The 15,880-nt window shown below is 41.4% G+C and overlaps 1 protein-coding gene across 6 annotated transcripts in view; it reads left to right on the top strand.

Moving 5' to 3' along the window:
- SHANK3 (SH3 and multiple ankyrin repeat domains 3) overlaps nt 1-15,880 on the top strand; it is a 595,219-nt gene that overhangs the window by 463,913 nt on the left and 115,426 nt on the right. For 3 of the 6 annotated variants that reach the window (XM_077474101.1, XM_077474098.1, XM_077474100.1), the window contains one exon: nt 4,222-4,242. The exons of the other annotated variants lie outside the window; for them this stretch is intronic. In XM_077474101.1, coding sequence (XP_077330227.1) covers nt 4,222-4,242 — 21 coding nt within the window. The remainder of the gene's footprint in view (nt 1-4,221; nt 4,243-15,880) is intronic. 6 annotated transcript variants of the gene reach the window in all.

A 15,880-nucleotide genomic window follows, 5' to 3' on the forward strand; every position in this document is an offset into this window, starting at 1 on the left:
GTATTGGGCGCATAAATATTACATAAAGTTAAATTAGACCCCTTCCACGTGCCCCGCAAAATAAGATAGTGACCCAATGGATCTACATATTGTGAGTGTAGTTGGAAGGGGGAGCCTTGTTTAAAAAGGATCGCTACGCCAGCCCGTTTGCGTATGTTGGAAGCAAGGTACGTTTGTGGAAAGTGTCTGTGGGCAAACGACAAGGAGCCTGACTTCAGGAGGTGAGTCTCCTGGACGAAGATAATGTCTGCCTTTGAGCGCTTAAACTCACGGAGGGCCAGACTACGTTTAATATTGGAGTTCAGGCCCTTTACGTTTAACGACAGAAGCTCAATCATGGTGTAGACCAAAAAAAGAACAAAAAGCATCGCTTACCCCTCCTACCTCTCCCGAACCAGAGCGGCGGAGGTTCCTGCCAGAAATCCATCCAAGAGAGCCCGGGACGTAGGGTCGGAGCAAACCGGAAAGAGTCCAAGTCTCTAGGTAAGAAGGCGTCCAAAGAAAGGAGAGAAAATGAAAGCAAAGAAAAAGGGAGGTTGAGCACCAGAAAAGGGAGAGAAAACATAACAATAAACCAAACACATAGCGTACTAGCAAGCAATAGCATCTCAGCCGACATAAATACGCCAGCATGTAATCCACCCAAAACCGGTGGCATTGAGGGGCTTCCCGAGGGGCCCTCCCGCACGCGCGCGTATTCTACACGCCCGCCGAAAGGTGGCCCAACTAGCAAAATCGCCAGATAGGAGGCCAGTCGGGAAACCCCCAGGGGGGTGAAATAGATGACCAAGGAAGAGATATGCAACTTCCCGGCCTGCCTACAGATAAAGCTAAAAAACAAAACAAAAGGGAGAATAGGGGCCGGCACCTGGCCCAAGTAGTATACGATGGGCAGCACCGCACTTACCACCCTTGGGTAAGCCTATAACCACAGTGCCACACCGCTAAACTAACAAACAGTAGAACCAGGGAACAGTACAACAGGATGGTAGTCCCCCCCCGGGGGGAGAACTACGAAAGTTGGGGAAAAAACCCAGAGGGGCCCGGGACCTCACAACAGAACATAAAGGAGTCCCCCGAGCCCGCGCCCCCCAAGAGGAGCGCCGGCAGAGGAGGATCCCCCACAAAATAACCCCAAATAAAGTGACTCCCACCCGCGGGGTAGTGGTTGTGGTAAGGGTATCCCACGCTAAAAAATAAAGAAAAAGGGACAAAACAAGTGGTAATTAAAAACGCCAACAGCCCCCCCCCCAGGACAGCACCCCTCAAGGGGGGGGACCACCCCAGGAGGGGAGAGCTCACAGCGTCAAACCCAGCTTAAACCTGCAAAAAGACCCAGCGTTAAGAAGACAGCAGACAGTCCATAGTACCAGTTCCAGGATATGATAATGACCACGTTAAGGGCCTAAGCCCGTCTTCCCCGAGACGATGGGGGGGTTCCAGCCGGACCAGGACCCACACGTTTTCGGCCCACCACCTGGGTCCAAGGAACTGGACGTGGCGGCGGGACCGGAAGAGGCTCCCAGCCGGGAGTGGGTGGGACGGGAATGTCCAGGTCTCTGCAAAAAGACTGAAGTTCTTCCGGGAATCGGAGAGTTGTTGACCTCCCATCTTTCTTGGCCGTGAGACTAAAAGGAAAGCCCCAATGATAGCGGAAGTCATTTTCACGTAATAGGGACAAAAGAGGCTGCAGGGAACGTCGTTGCTGGAGAGTTAACCATGACAGGTCTGGGAAAAGTTGAATGGAGGCTCCATCAAAATCAATAGCGTGCATGTTGCGGGCCTTACTCATAATCTCTTCTTTAAGAGAGTAATTATGAACTCTACAGATCACATCGCGTGGTTTAGAACCCGGCCCCCGCGGCCGGAGTGCTCTATGGGCCCGATCAAGCTTGATCTTTTGGCGTTCCGGGCGGCCTAGGATATTGTTAAAGATGGCTTGAAGCGTGATGGATAGGTCCTCGTCTTGGGTCGCTTCCGGGAGGCCGCGGACTCTGATGTTATTCCGTCGGCCTCTATTATCTAGGTCCTCAAGATGGCGCTGAAAGTCGCGGAGGGTACTCGCCTGCGAAGCCAGCTGGGAGTGAATGTGGGAGATCTCAAGTTTAGTGCCCTCGTTCTCAGCTTCCAAGGAGGACACCCTGGTGGAAAGCTGATGCAAGTCCGTACGTAGCATACACCACCAAAAATTTTAATAAACAAAGTATAAAATTTGAAAAGATTATGAGGAAACCATATGCAATACTAATGAATGCATTTACATCCCACTTTACATTCAGACCGAATGGACTATAGGTCTTAGCCTTATAGATCCACTAAGTTTCAAGCCTGGACACACCCCTATTCATGTGACTCCCTCTCCAATTACCCATAAATTTGTCAACCCCCAGAAACAAAGTTCCCTTGGGGTTTCGGCTATGAAAAAGATCATAATGTTTGAAGAGGCTGTGCTTGGGGAAGCCATTTTTAATATTTACAATGTGTTCCTTCAGCCGGACTTGGAGCATACGGACAATCCAGCCTATATATTCGAGCCCACATGGACACCTGATGAGATAGACTACATGCTTGCTGGTAGTGATAAACGGTTTAATGGGAAAAACCTCCTGAGTAGAATTTGATAGAAAAGTTTCTGTTTTCCTTTGCCCCTGTATGTCAATATTACTGACAGAGCACTTCCTACAAGGGAAGAAACCCCCTATGTTATGAAAAAAACATACCCTACTTGGAGCCTCAAAGGGGGTTCCCTCTGTACATCACCATAGGACACTCTGGGAGAACTGGTCCTAGAACCCTGTCAACCCACTTATATAATCCACCTCTATGAATGCTAAGCCACGCACCTGATAATGTCAAACGCATGATGTAACGCGCGGGGAAGAGCTTATGATGTAACGTGACAAGAGCGTATATACCATATGGACTATACCATTATCATTTTCAATTGCAAAGTAGAACCATAGGCAAAACTTTTATTTTTTCCATTTTGGATAGAGGATTTATAGATGGAGGGGTTATGACCCCTGTTACATAGTTGATCTGATTGAGAACAGACACAAATCCATCCAGAGCCTGTCAGTTATTTTTGCTATATGTGTCCCATTGGGGAGATTTCCCTTCACTTCCTGTGCCATAGGCAGGGAGTGGACACCTCACATCCTGTGCCATAGCCAAACCGGAAGTGAGAGGAAAGCCCTCTGAATTAAGGTGTTCTCTTGGGGCCTTCCAGGCCACCAGAACCAGTGTTCTTATTGAAGGATTTCCCTTCTATTACTGTTCTGGGGGACAACCCAAATTTGGGATTTTCTTTCACTTACACTTTCACTTTCATTGATAATGGTAGACAGAGGTAGCAATAAAAATCTTCCAGGTATTCTAATCTACCTCCACTCTGTCCAAAACTAAAAAAAAAATGTAATTTAGTTTACTTTATTTGTTAGTCTGACTAAACCTACTAGTCCGTTTAACATGACCCTCTCCACAGGTTGACAATGCTGCTGTCCAAAGCTATGGAGCTGTATTGCTTCTGTAGAGATATACAGTGAAGGAGTGAGTGTAGCCCCCCTAGAACAAGAGATGTTGTCTCGCTGAAGCACCAGATAAAAATAAAGGACCCCCCCCCCCCCCCACCCAGAAAAAAAGAAAACAAATTCAGCTTATGATTGCTAAGACGCAATATACTATATACATTTTTTTACATTCAGAAACACTTTCATTTCTTTACGCCATCTTAGGAATATCCACTTAATTGACTGTCTTGACTCAAAGACATAGTCAGCATTTATAAAAGTGATTGATTTGAATATATAAATGATAGATTTCTTATTACATACAACACACCATAACATATGTTCCCTATGTCTACTCTGTAGTAGAAAAGAAAGTTGTATAGGTGCCTGTTATCAAATAGAGAATGGTTATGACCACATTTGCTTGGTTTAGATGCTTTATGCTTTATGAATTAGTTGTGTTTGTTGTGTCTGCATTCTGTGCATTTTGTGAAGCTTTGGTTTCATTTTATTTATTATTTGCAACTATTTTAAGGTGCTTTTTTTTTTTTTTTTTTTTTTTTACTAATGGTATACCAAGTATGGCTTTTAAATGTGAGCTGCTCTTTATTGGGATGATTGGAATATTGTGAGTTTGTTGTTGAATGTTTATGTCTTTTCATCTCTCATGCTTTGTCTCATTGGCTGTTTTATTCTCCACGCTCCATTGCAGATGCTCTCGTTCATAACGTAGGTAACTATCACTCTTTTTTCCACGTGGACAGTGACACCCATCCTATCTGTATTTACCTCACTACTCCTTGTCTTTGCCCCATCTAAGTGTGTTCCCTTTCCCTCTTAATCTCCCTTATTATGGAAATATCCAAGGATATGAAAGGGGAATTCCCATGTCATAGGGTCCACCTCCTGCAGGCATCTTGTAAGTAAATGTAGGAACTCCATATTTCTGTTGTTTATAGTGTTTTTCAGAAGTCCAATCATGGCAATACAATAGTTCTTTTAGTAGGAATTATTGTATTTTATGTTCACCAGGTATGGGATTTAACCAGTATCTGAAATTATATGTTTCTTCTTTTATTGTGAATGTCATTAAGGTGGTAATAACTTTATTCACTACGTGTTGTCTATTATATAAACCAGTAAATTTCCCGCTGTCTTTCATTTTCTTGTATAAATAAAGTGAAACTCCAAGCAAACAGACAAGACATATATGTACATTGGTTTGCCTGCCAAAAGATTCAAAGAAGTATTAAACCCAAAATCAAACATTTATTATATTGCATCTTTTTTCTTAGATGTGATGGCTGCATTTGTTTCCTTCTTTTTTTCTACTTTTATCTGATGATCCAGCCAGCAAGTCTTTTGTTTTCACAGCACAAACAGAAGAATGTATCAATTCATTTAAAATGATCATCTTTTAATTATTTACCGTATGCAAAATCTTTATCCCAAAAGGAAACAACTGTAACTGATTATAAAGTGTGAGCTGGAGTTTCGCTTCAATTTGTTAGTGGTTCTAAATCTGCTAATACATTTAACATTGCCCCCCCGCAACTGACAATGGTGATGTCTGCTGTACCTCCGCTTCTCATTCCTCCAGAGTGGTGTCTCACTAATACAGGAGGAAAAGCCAAAGAAAAGAAAATTGATGCAGCCACCAGATTGAATGATTGATAAGCTGCAATATTACATTTTCAGTTTTGGGTTTAATATCGCTTAAAATCTTGAAAGCCAGTTTTGTGATTCACACACCACTGCCATGCTGCTCATATTGCAAAATGACTTGGATTATCTTTGAGGCTCTCTTTATCACCTGTCTGCTTATTAGACATTGAATTACCAGTGTTATGATGCTGGCTGTGCTGTGTAAGGCTAGGTTCACATCTATGCAGGTTGCGGTTGATGCGTTTTCCAGCGCGTTTTGTGATTTTTTTTTGGTAATAGGAAAGTATGACAGTTCTGTTCATGTAGTGCGATTTTTATGTGACTTTACGCTCTGTGGCACTCGAGTAGCATCAAAGTCACAACAAAGTAAAGCAGGAACCTTTATATGTCCAAAGTCACATGTTAGGGTTTAGTGCTGGGTTTGGGTTAAGGGCTAGGGTTAAATGTTAGGGTCAGTAGTAATCATTAGGGTTAGTAGTAATTGTTAGTGTTGGCATACTAACCCTAACTCTTAACTCCAACCTTAACTCTATCTCTAACCCTAACCTAACCACTTCAGCCCTGGAAGGATTTACCCACTTCCTGATCAGGCCATTTTTAGCGAATTTGGCACTGCGTCACTTTAACTGACAATTGCGTGTGACGTTATACCCAAACAAAATTTTTCCCACAAATAGAGCTTTCTTTTGGTGGTATTTGATCACCTTGTGGTATTTATTTTAAACAAAAAAATAGCAACCATTTCGAAAAAAAAACAATATTTTTAATTTTTGCTGTAATATATATCCAAAAACAACATTCTTCATCAGTTTTGGCCAATATATATTCTTCTACATAATTTTGGAAAAAAAAATTGCAAAAGTTATAGTGTCTACAAAATAGGGGATATATTTATGTAATTTTTATTATAAATTTTTTTACTAGTAATTGTGGTGATCAGCGATTTTTACCTGGACTACGACATTGCGGCAGACAGATCAGACACTTTTGACAGTTTTTTGGGACCATTGACATTTATACAGTGATCAGAGCTAAAAATAGCCACTGATTACTGTATAAATGTCACTGGCAGGGAAGGGGTTAACACTAGGGGGGCGATCAAAGGGTTAAGTGTTTCCTAGGGAGGTGTTTCTAACAATCTGCTGTGGGAAGAAAAGTCCCTGGCACGTTCCAAAAATAAAAGCATCAGCTCTAAACGCAGAGATGTGAACCAGATCTATAGGAAACCATGTTAAATAGACTGTAGTGCGTTTCTGCAAAATGTAAAAGCAGGTTACGTAGTTACATAGTTAGTCAGGTTGAAAAAAGACACAAGTCCATCCAGTTCAACCATAAAAAAATATAATAAATAAAATAAAAATATAATAAATAAAATAAAATAAAAAATAAAAATATAGGTGTAAAGGAAGATTGCAAATTATAACACTGTGGAAACTGTATATTTACTTCTATACTTGGAAGTAAACTTGTGGATACGGTGTAACTTAAAACAACTGATTTCTGAAGTTGGGCCAAAGCAAAGGCTTCATTTTGGCCATGGTATATAGATGTTAGAAGCCACAGTTGGTTTTTAAAGTTAGCATTTGACTGCATGCTTTGAATAACACCAACACCCTTTCCTGCTATGTGTGTCATTGGTTCTAAAACAGATGCGCAGTAGCATGTGATGTCATTGTTTTTCCATTGATAAATTCTTGATATTGTTTCCTCTATCAGTTGATAATTTTTGGTTTTGGACGATACAATAAAAACTACGAAATGATTCACCTTTGACATTAGGGAAATAGTGTGTAGTATTCCGTAAACTCGTCTGTGAGAATATATCTCATGTTTTTCCAGGAACAGGAAAGGTGTCCATTTATACTGATCTGCTTTTGTTATGCTTTGCTGATTCTTCTGTGCATTGAGACTGGATTTCTCCTGAGATACATTGGAACGATAGGGTCTATGTGTCAGATTGACATACGTGAAAAAACAACAACCTTACAGTCCATTGCGCAGGTTATTGACCCTCTATAGTATTTTACAGCAGGTGTGTTCAAGTGGAAGCTGCGCAACAACTGTGATGAAGTGTCAAAATTTGAAGATCATTTGAACTCAGTATAATTATATTATTTTCCTCTAGTATTGTGATGAAATGGTTACATGGCAACCAGTAATGCGGGGGAACGTCATAAAATACACAGACTAAAGGCCAGCCAGTTTTTTATGAAAATTTTTTTTGTTTAATGTTTGTTTTCTCCAATCTAGTTTTCCCTATTTTGTGAAGTGAAACAAATAAATAATTCTACCTGTGACTGTTGAAGGCCACTCTTCAGCTTACATTTTTATTATTATTATTATTATTATTATTTATGTATTATTTATTTTATTACAGTTTTATTAATGTCCCCTGCAGCCCTGTAGTTGCTTTACTGTAGCTGTCAAGGGCACAAGCCAGTGGATGTAGAACATAGCCTCTGGTGTAAATCTCTCTAGCTGCTATGACTGATAGAGAGTAGAGCTGCACGATTCTGGCCAAAATGAGACTCGTGATTATTTTTTTTGCTTAGAATAAAGATCACGATTCCCGTGGCGTAACATCTTTCAAATTATACAAAAAAAATTGGGCTATCTTTACTGGTTCGTTTTTTTTTTTTTAAATCATTAAAGTGTATTTTTTTCCAAAGAAAATGCATTTGAAAGACTGCTGCGCAAATACCGTGTGACATAAAATATTGCAACAACACTCATTTTATTCCCTAGGGTCTCTGCTAAAAAAAATATATAATGTTTTGGGGTTCTAAGTAATTTTCTAGCAAAAAATAATGGTTTTAACTTGAATTTATCAAATGTAAGAAAAGGTGTAGTGTTAAAGAGGAAGTAAACCCTTTAAAAAAAAAAAAAACGAGAAAAAAAAACCCTGCAAGAAAAAGGCATAATGAGCTAGTATGCATAGCATACTAGCTCGTTATGTATTACTTACCTCAGATCGAAGCCCCCGCAGCAGTCCTCGTTTCCCCCTCCGGCCGCCGACATGACGTCCCGGAGTTACTTCCGGGTATCGAAGCTCCAGTGCTGTGATTGGCCGGAGCTGCGATGGTGTCACTCCTGCGCATGCTCATGGGAGCCGCCGGTAATGGCACAGAGACTGCAGCAACGGCATATAGGTGCCATGGCTTCAGTTTTCCCCAGTGCGCATGTGCTGATGACATCGGCACATACAGGGGATATCTCCTAAACCGTACAGTCTATGAGACTCGCCTGATCACGGATCCGAGCAAGGGGCGATCCCGACCCCTTACCACGTGATCAGCTGTCAGCCAATGACAGCTGATCATGTGATACAACAGAGTCGGTAGTCAGCGCGAGGAGAAAAAAAAAGAGCCGATCACCGGAGGCCGTGATCGGGACATCAGTCCCGATCACAGCCAGCTTACCAGTGCCCACCTGCCCCCTGCCAGTGCCACCTCAGTAATAAAGTGCCCCCCATCAGTGGCACCCATCAGTGCCCATAGTGTCACCCAGCAGTGCCCACAGTGCCACACATCAGTGCCCACAGTGCCACCCATCAGTGCCCACAATCTGCCTCAACAACGGTGCTGCACCCCAGTGCCACTTATCCGTGCCCATCAGTGTCATTTACCAGTGCCCATCAGTGCCCAGCAGTGCCACCTATCAGAGCCATCTATCAGTGCCACCTATCAGTGCCCATCAGTCCCATCTATCAGTGGTACCTATCAGTGCCCCTTAGTGCCACCCATCCGTGCCATTTAGTAAGGGTGCCCATAGACATAATAGAATAATGGGTCACGCCAAGGCATCTGTCACTTCAGAGCTCTCCCTTGAAAGGAACTTTTAGTTTAGTATAACTAGTAGCAGTTGGTCACATTTACCTGGACATTTTTACAGCTTATCCAAGTAATGCAGGCCATACACGGTCAAATTTTTAATGAATTTTCTTTTCAAAATCAGAAAGTTTTTTTTTTTGTGATCCGATAATGCCACCATTGAATTTCGAAATTCGGCCAACCAAGCCTTCAATTTCACCTCATGTTACTACAGAAAATAATTTTCGTGACCGGGAATCTTCTTTTCTCTGTATAAATTTTCTTTTCTTATTACATTTCTCGCACGATTCTCCCATCATTGATTAGAATATTGTTCGTTTTTCCAAAAATTTCCAACATGTCCGATTCCTCAAATTTGATTTCCGCACGAAAATCGGCTTTTGCTGCAGCCCACTAATGGTGCGAAATTCATGCGAAAATTCTTGGATACGATTTTCGAAAGAAAATTCTTTCGAAATTCGAACCGTGTATGGCCCGGCATAACTTCTTCAGTTTTAATGAGTTTCGGGAACATACCCCAGCATTTATATCCACATAGATAAAACAGTCACCTTAATCTAATCACCATGGAATGTGTCAAGGCAGATGATTGATTGTCCAAGAACAGGACAAGAGGTGGGAAAGTTGTGGAACCATTCTGTTCTAATTACATAACCCCATCCTTTAGTGTTGGAAAGTCTGTGATGGAGAATAACATATGCAAAATAGTGGTCCATCTAAAGCAGGGGTGTCAAACTGGCGGCCCTCCAGCTGTTGCCGAACTACAAGTCCCGTCATGCCTCGGCCTGTGGGATTCATGCTTGTAACTGTCAGCCTTGCAATGCCTCATGGGAGTTGTAGTTCTGCAACAGCTAGAGAGCCACCAGTTTGAGACCCCTGATCTAAAGTTACAGTGGTTTAAAAATGCCACTGAAAGATCTTCATTCCCCTAAATTAACATTCAGTAATGTGCATGTATCAAATAATCACTGTGACAGTAATCATAGTGATTTTTTCTATACGCATACTTCTATTCCTATCAGATCATTTATTTCTGATGGAAAATGTCTCTTTCAATTTTGTTGTAATAAAACACAAAATAAATTGTGGCATAGTTTGTCATATTTTGTCATTATATTCTACTGTAATTACAAAACTAAAATGGCTTATTTATTTGTATATGGTACCGGAAAGATTACCTATTTGTCTAAGACAGATAGCATTACCTTCAGTTAGGTGGAATAATGAAAAAAATAAAACCAGATAGAATATTGCATCTCCAAAGCCTGAAATCTGCTATGGGGATTAAGAAGGGGATAAATGCTCTAGTTATTAAAGTGGTTGTAAACCCTTACAAACCACTTTGACCTACAGGTAAGCCTAGATTAAGGCTTACCTGTAGGTCCAAGCAATATCTCCTAAACCTGTATGGTTTAGGAGATATTTGCCCGAAAACGGGCACCGCTGTCTACGGCGCATGCGCCGTAGACAGCGGCGCGCAGGCGCACTGAGCGCGGCATTTCCAATAATGGAGCTGCCGCGCGTGTCGACTCCCGTGCGCATGCGCGGGAGTGACGTCATCGCGGCTTCGCCAAATGACAGCGGCGGAGCTGCGAGACGCCACCAGCAAGATGGATGCGGCTGACTACAGGGGACAGCGGCGACTTCGCTGGCTCCTGAGTCAGGTAAGTGACACATAATGGGCTACTATGTGATGCATAGTAGTCCATTATGCTTTACCTTTGCAGGGAATGAAGCGGTTAAATACCTGTTAGTAAATGCACTATCAAAGTATTCTGGATGAAGCTGTTATAAAAAGAAAGAAAAGGAAATGTATATAGTGTAATAAGCCATTTAATTAAATGGATAGGACATAGTGAAGTGAATGAACACTTTTAAACTAATGCATTTTGGCATTGACAGCTGATGTTTAAATGTAGTATCTATATGATGTGCATTATATTATTTGTGTTGATATTGCAGGGGGAATCTGTATTTACAGGGATAGGTGACACATGGGGCATACAGTTTGTAAATAGAATTATAAAGAGTCGATAAATTCTATTTACTCCCTAAGCCAAGTTTATCCAGGATATGTTCAGTTTCACATACAAATACATTCAATGAGATTAGCAGACATGGTATTGAGTGGAAATATATTAAAGAAACTTGTCTTTTGTGTAGAAATTCTTCTTTTTTTTTTGTGTTTTTTTTTTAATACCCATACAGTTATTATGTTTGTTTATTAAGCAGTTTCAAGTTAAGTAATCAAAAGTAGTCATTCAAATTTCCCATCAGAGTTTCCATTGGAGAAAAAATACATTTATTAAGCCATAAAAACTTTATTTCAAAACTATTATGCTTGCTATAGATGCATTGTCATCTATAAAAATGTGTATAATACTAGTTATTTCTATTATGTATAAGTAATGAAGGGTCAGTTACGGATGTGCAAAATCTGTTGTACTATTCAAGGAACCTTTCACAGGACAGGATTGCTTTTGTCAATCTAAACTGCATTAGCAAATGCTATCTGGAATCTGATTAGCTGTTATGGTCAGACTATTCCTTTTCTTATATTCTGGCCTTTTGGCAGACTAGGTCCGACGGTCTTCCCGACGGACTTTCGGCTGAGTTCCGACTGACTTTCCGAAACTAACAGATTTGGCCACACACGAATGGACTAAGTCCATTCGAAAGTCCGTTCATTTTGAACATTATGACATAAACGGGGCTAAACAAGGACGTTCAATAGCCAGTAGTCAATAGCTTCTGTCAGATCAGCACACAGACAATCGGTTTTCCCGATTTTAGTCTGTTGGAATTGCGTCCATCGGATAGATTTCAAACATGTTCTATTTCTAGGTCCGTCAAATTTTTTTTCCAAAAAACGATCAGACTAGCCCACACATGATCGGATTGTCTGACAGACTAATCCCTTCGGACCTAGTCTGCCGGAAAGTCCGGTCGTGTGTATGCAGCATTAGTCCCATGGGCAATTTTCATTGGACCAGGTCCTATTACCCTACAACTTTTCCTAATAGGATTAATATAACCCTGTGTCTGCTCTGGAGCAAACAAGACAGAATGAATGTACCCTGGTCAAAATAGCTGTGGGTACAAGCTGTGAGTAAGCGTCTTTGTGCCTTTGAGGCTTCCTATTGGCCATATTCTGTTGACCATCCAGTCCTCTGTTTCCTGATCTATGTTTGTCTTTCTGTAAATGCTTATATAACTGGAGATACCATAGTATAAAAAAGTAGATGAAATTACCTTAGGCCTGAGATTAGGATTGTTACATGTCTGTATAAAAGCATAGGGCCTCGGGCATTGGGCTCACACCTACAACACAACTCTGAAGTAATTACTATCCTCTATACATTTCATGGAGACATTGCACTATTTTTACAGTTAATCTGCATTTTTAACTGGGAATAAAATCAAGGCCCTTATCATTCTTATAAAATTGGTAAAAATATAATTCTAGCCTAATAGCATAAATAAATATATGTGAACTATTTTGCCTGCCAAAAGATTTCTAATTTTGTGTAGTCACTCTTAAAAGTCACACATCCATACCTCACTCTGTAGCTAGAATAGTGACAATTATGTATATTTTGAGCCAACAGCTACATAGTCTATAATTCAACCTCATCACCTCCTCATCACCTCCACACTGGTAAGGTTACTTTGTACTCTGCTGTTGTCATCCTACTTCCAGAGTCTGAAAGATGTTAAGATGGTAGCACTTTGCAATGCTATAGAGTTTGGCTGGTTTACAGTGCTAGCTATCCAACTCACAAGCTAATCTGAGGTATGCAGGAGACCATGCCAAGTCAAGAAATAAACAATTATTTTTTTGTTTAAAGTGCAGTGCTGAAGGGTTAGATCCTCAGCCATGTTACAGATGCTATATTGTGTTCCCACTGGGGAGGGTCACCTTTCTTCCACTGGCATGACAGGGTGAGGGAAAAAAAAATTTCACAGGGTGGGAAAATCTCACCTTTTACAGCTAACACTAGTAGAGTTGCCCCATTGGGAGATTTTCCATCAAAAGTTAGTGATGAGATGTTCTCTAAAAGTACCCTACATGTTGTATATGTTAATGTACATTGTATTTGCAAACATACAATATATGCAAAAAATAACATACAAGTCAATTTGTTGACCTGTCTCTGTGATGTGAGAGCGCTGCTTTGGGTTCGGGCAAGGCTTAGGTATCATTGTATATTCAGCTAAATGGACATTTCAGACAGTCTCCCTTGGAGCAACAGGCTTCTGTTTACATGTTGTCATTAGTGTTTAGCTTATTTTAGTGGTTAGGTTAAGAGTTTGGGTGGATAGGTGGGGTAAATTTTCAGAGAACACATTGGGAATTTGGTTTAATGTTTTGGGAGAGGTTAAGCGTTTATGGGAGGTTGTGTCTGGCCCCCTCCTCTTCCCTCCTTCTTGCCCTTACTGATGGGCCAGTAAGAGAGCCCAGCACGCTGCGTACATATGTAATAGGGACCCGACTGTGAAGCCACAAGGCTTCACTGCTGGGTGCCCTTAGCGGAAATGGTGGCGAGAGCACCCGAAAGCCGATAGAAGCATCGGCCGGGGTGCCGACATCGCTGGATTCCGGGCCAGGCAAACGTTCCAATATTAATACTGCTGAATTTTTCGAGCAGAGGCTGGAATGTAAGGGTTAAACTGTTTGACATCAAAAAACAGCAGTATTATTGAAGCTGGTTCTCAGTGCCAGCAGCCCCACACTGAGAATTACCAGCAGCAAACTTCTGATGCTGCAAACAAATGCACCAGCACTGCTTTTTCTGCCTCACCATAGTGGATATTTCATAAGAATATATGAAAGTATCACTAAGGTTAAAGTGTAAGTTCATCCTTTCAGAAAAGAATGAAAAGGTAAACTAACACCCCCTTCACCCCCCATACTCATTGCACTTACCTCTGTGGGTGATTCAGTTTCTTCATCCACGCAGCCCGGTACCGTGGTCCTTGAGTTTGAAAACCATGCTTTTACTTCTTCTTCTTCTTTCCCTGGAGACACCAGTTCTGATTGGTAAGCACCACTACTCTGATCTTGGTGTCTCTAAGGAAAAGAAAAGGCAGAACATCACAGTTTTCAAACTCTAGGACCACCATACTGGGCTGCATGGATAGTGAAACTGTATCACCCAAGGAGGTAAGTGCAGTGGGGTCCAGGGGAGGTGCAGAGGGTATACAGTGTTAGTTCTAGATGAACTAACCCTTTAAAGGTTATCAAGGTTAAAAATAAGCTGTCTGGACCTATTACATCTGTGCCATTTGAAAATGATTTCCCTGTCAGATTCTGGAGCCCAGAAAATTGCAACCTTACACTATTCCGCTCCAGAAAGAACGTTCTTTTTGACGTACATTTTAGTGTGTGCTGGTTATGGTCAAACATGTTATGTTATAGACACCAGTTATGGTCTTCTTTATGCTTACTGATATAAGTGTTCCATAGAATTATGCTAACATGTTTATTGACTGCTGTCACACATGCTCATAACATGCAAATAACTTTCTTTGTCTACCCTTTTGGTACTGAATGCCACTGGACATTTTTGCAGATCATTTCTAAAAAGATAGCAATATTATAATAGTTTTTAGAGTATCATATCCTCAGAGATCCTGTGAAACGCTATGCAGCTTGCAGAGGTCAATACATAACATAGCTTGATAGCACAGGTTTAACATCCAGGGATTATGAAGAAACAATTTACCATTACTTGGTATAAACATAAAAACAAGAGGAAGGCAATGATATTCTTCACTGGTTCCATACTTACCAAAGTTTATTGCAGTAGTAGCTTTCACTGCTTTATCTGTTTTGGGATATACCAAATCGAACTATGACCCTTCTCCAGTTTAATAGTGGCACCTAGGAACTATGCTGGTTACAGTACATATAGAAGCTAGTATGACAAATCTGTACTATAAAGAAATGTTCCAACTCACAATAGCCATGGAACAATGGTATTGCACCTATTCTTTCTCAATTATCCATGTCAATATTTGCATTTTTTAGACTATTGAATTTTTTTTTTATATGGCATAACATTAAAGTGGTTGTTAAGTCAGATATTCCAGCCCCTCTGCAATAACAAGATGTACTACATGTACTACACAGTGTGTGTTTTTTTTTTTTTTTCAAATTCGGCAGCTAAACATCTTTTCTCATATTGTGATGTGCGGTCACATGACCGCCCACCGCTCCCCATTCCCTGATCTATGGAGTACAGTAGGAGAGACTGAGTTTCCCCTCTGACGTCAGCCAAACACATACGGTGTAGTATAACTTGTTATTGCAGAGGGGCTGGCAGAAAATGAAATCACTAACTTATTAAAAATAGCGGCAGGAGGGGAGGGGCGGATAGGAGAAGGCTCACTACACAGACTCTGCAGTGGAGGGAGGGAAAGAGGATAGCAGCGGGATGATGGAGGCATGTAACCTGACCATGGTATCATGGATCAGCAGCCATGTTTACCGTGGTCAGCACACTAAGGGGGACACAGAAGCAGACAGAATCAACCGGGTATATTACAACATAGAATGGGACAAATGACACAGCAGAAGCACTATATGGTTTAAAGTGGTTGTAAACCCAAGAGAAAAAAAAACCCTGCAAGACAAAGGCATAATGAGCTAGTATGCATAGCATACTAGCTCATTATGAATTGCTTACCTGAGATCGAAGCCCCCGCAGCCATCCTCGTACACCGCTCCGGCGGCCGGCATCGCTCTCGAAGTTACTTCCGGGCATCGCAGCTCCGGTGCTGTGATTGGCTTAAGCCACGATGACGTCACTCCCACGCATGCGCATGGGAGCCGCCGGTAATGACACACTCACTGAAGCAATGGCACATACATGC

This window comes from Lithobates pipiens, unplaced genomic scaffold (genome assembly GCF_037356315.1).
Source record: "Lithobates pipiens isolate NorthernLeopardFrog02 unplaced genomic scaffold, aLitPip1_a1.2 Scaffold_8, whole genome shotgun sequence".
NCBI lineage: Eukaryota > Metazoa > Chordata > Amphibia > Anura > Ranidae > Lithobates > Lithobates pipiens.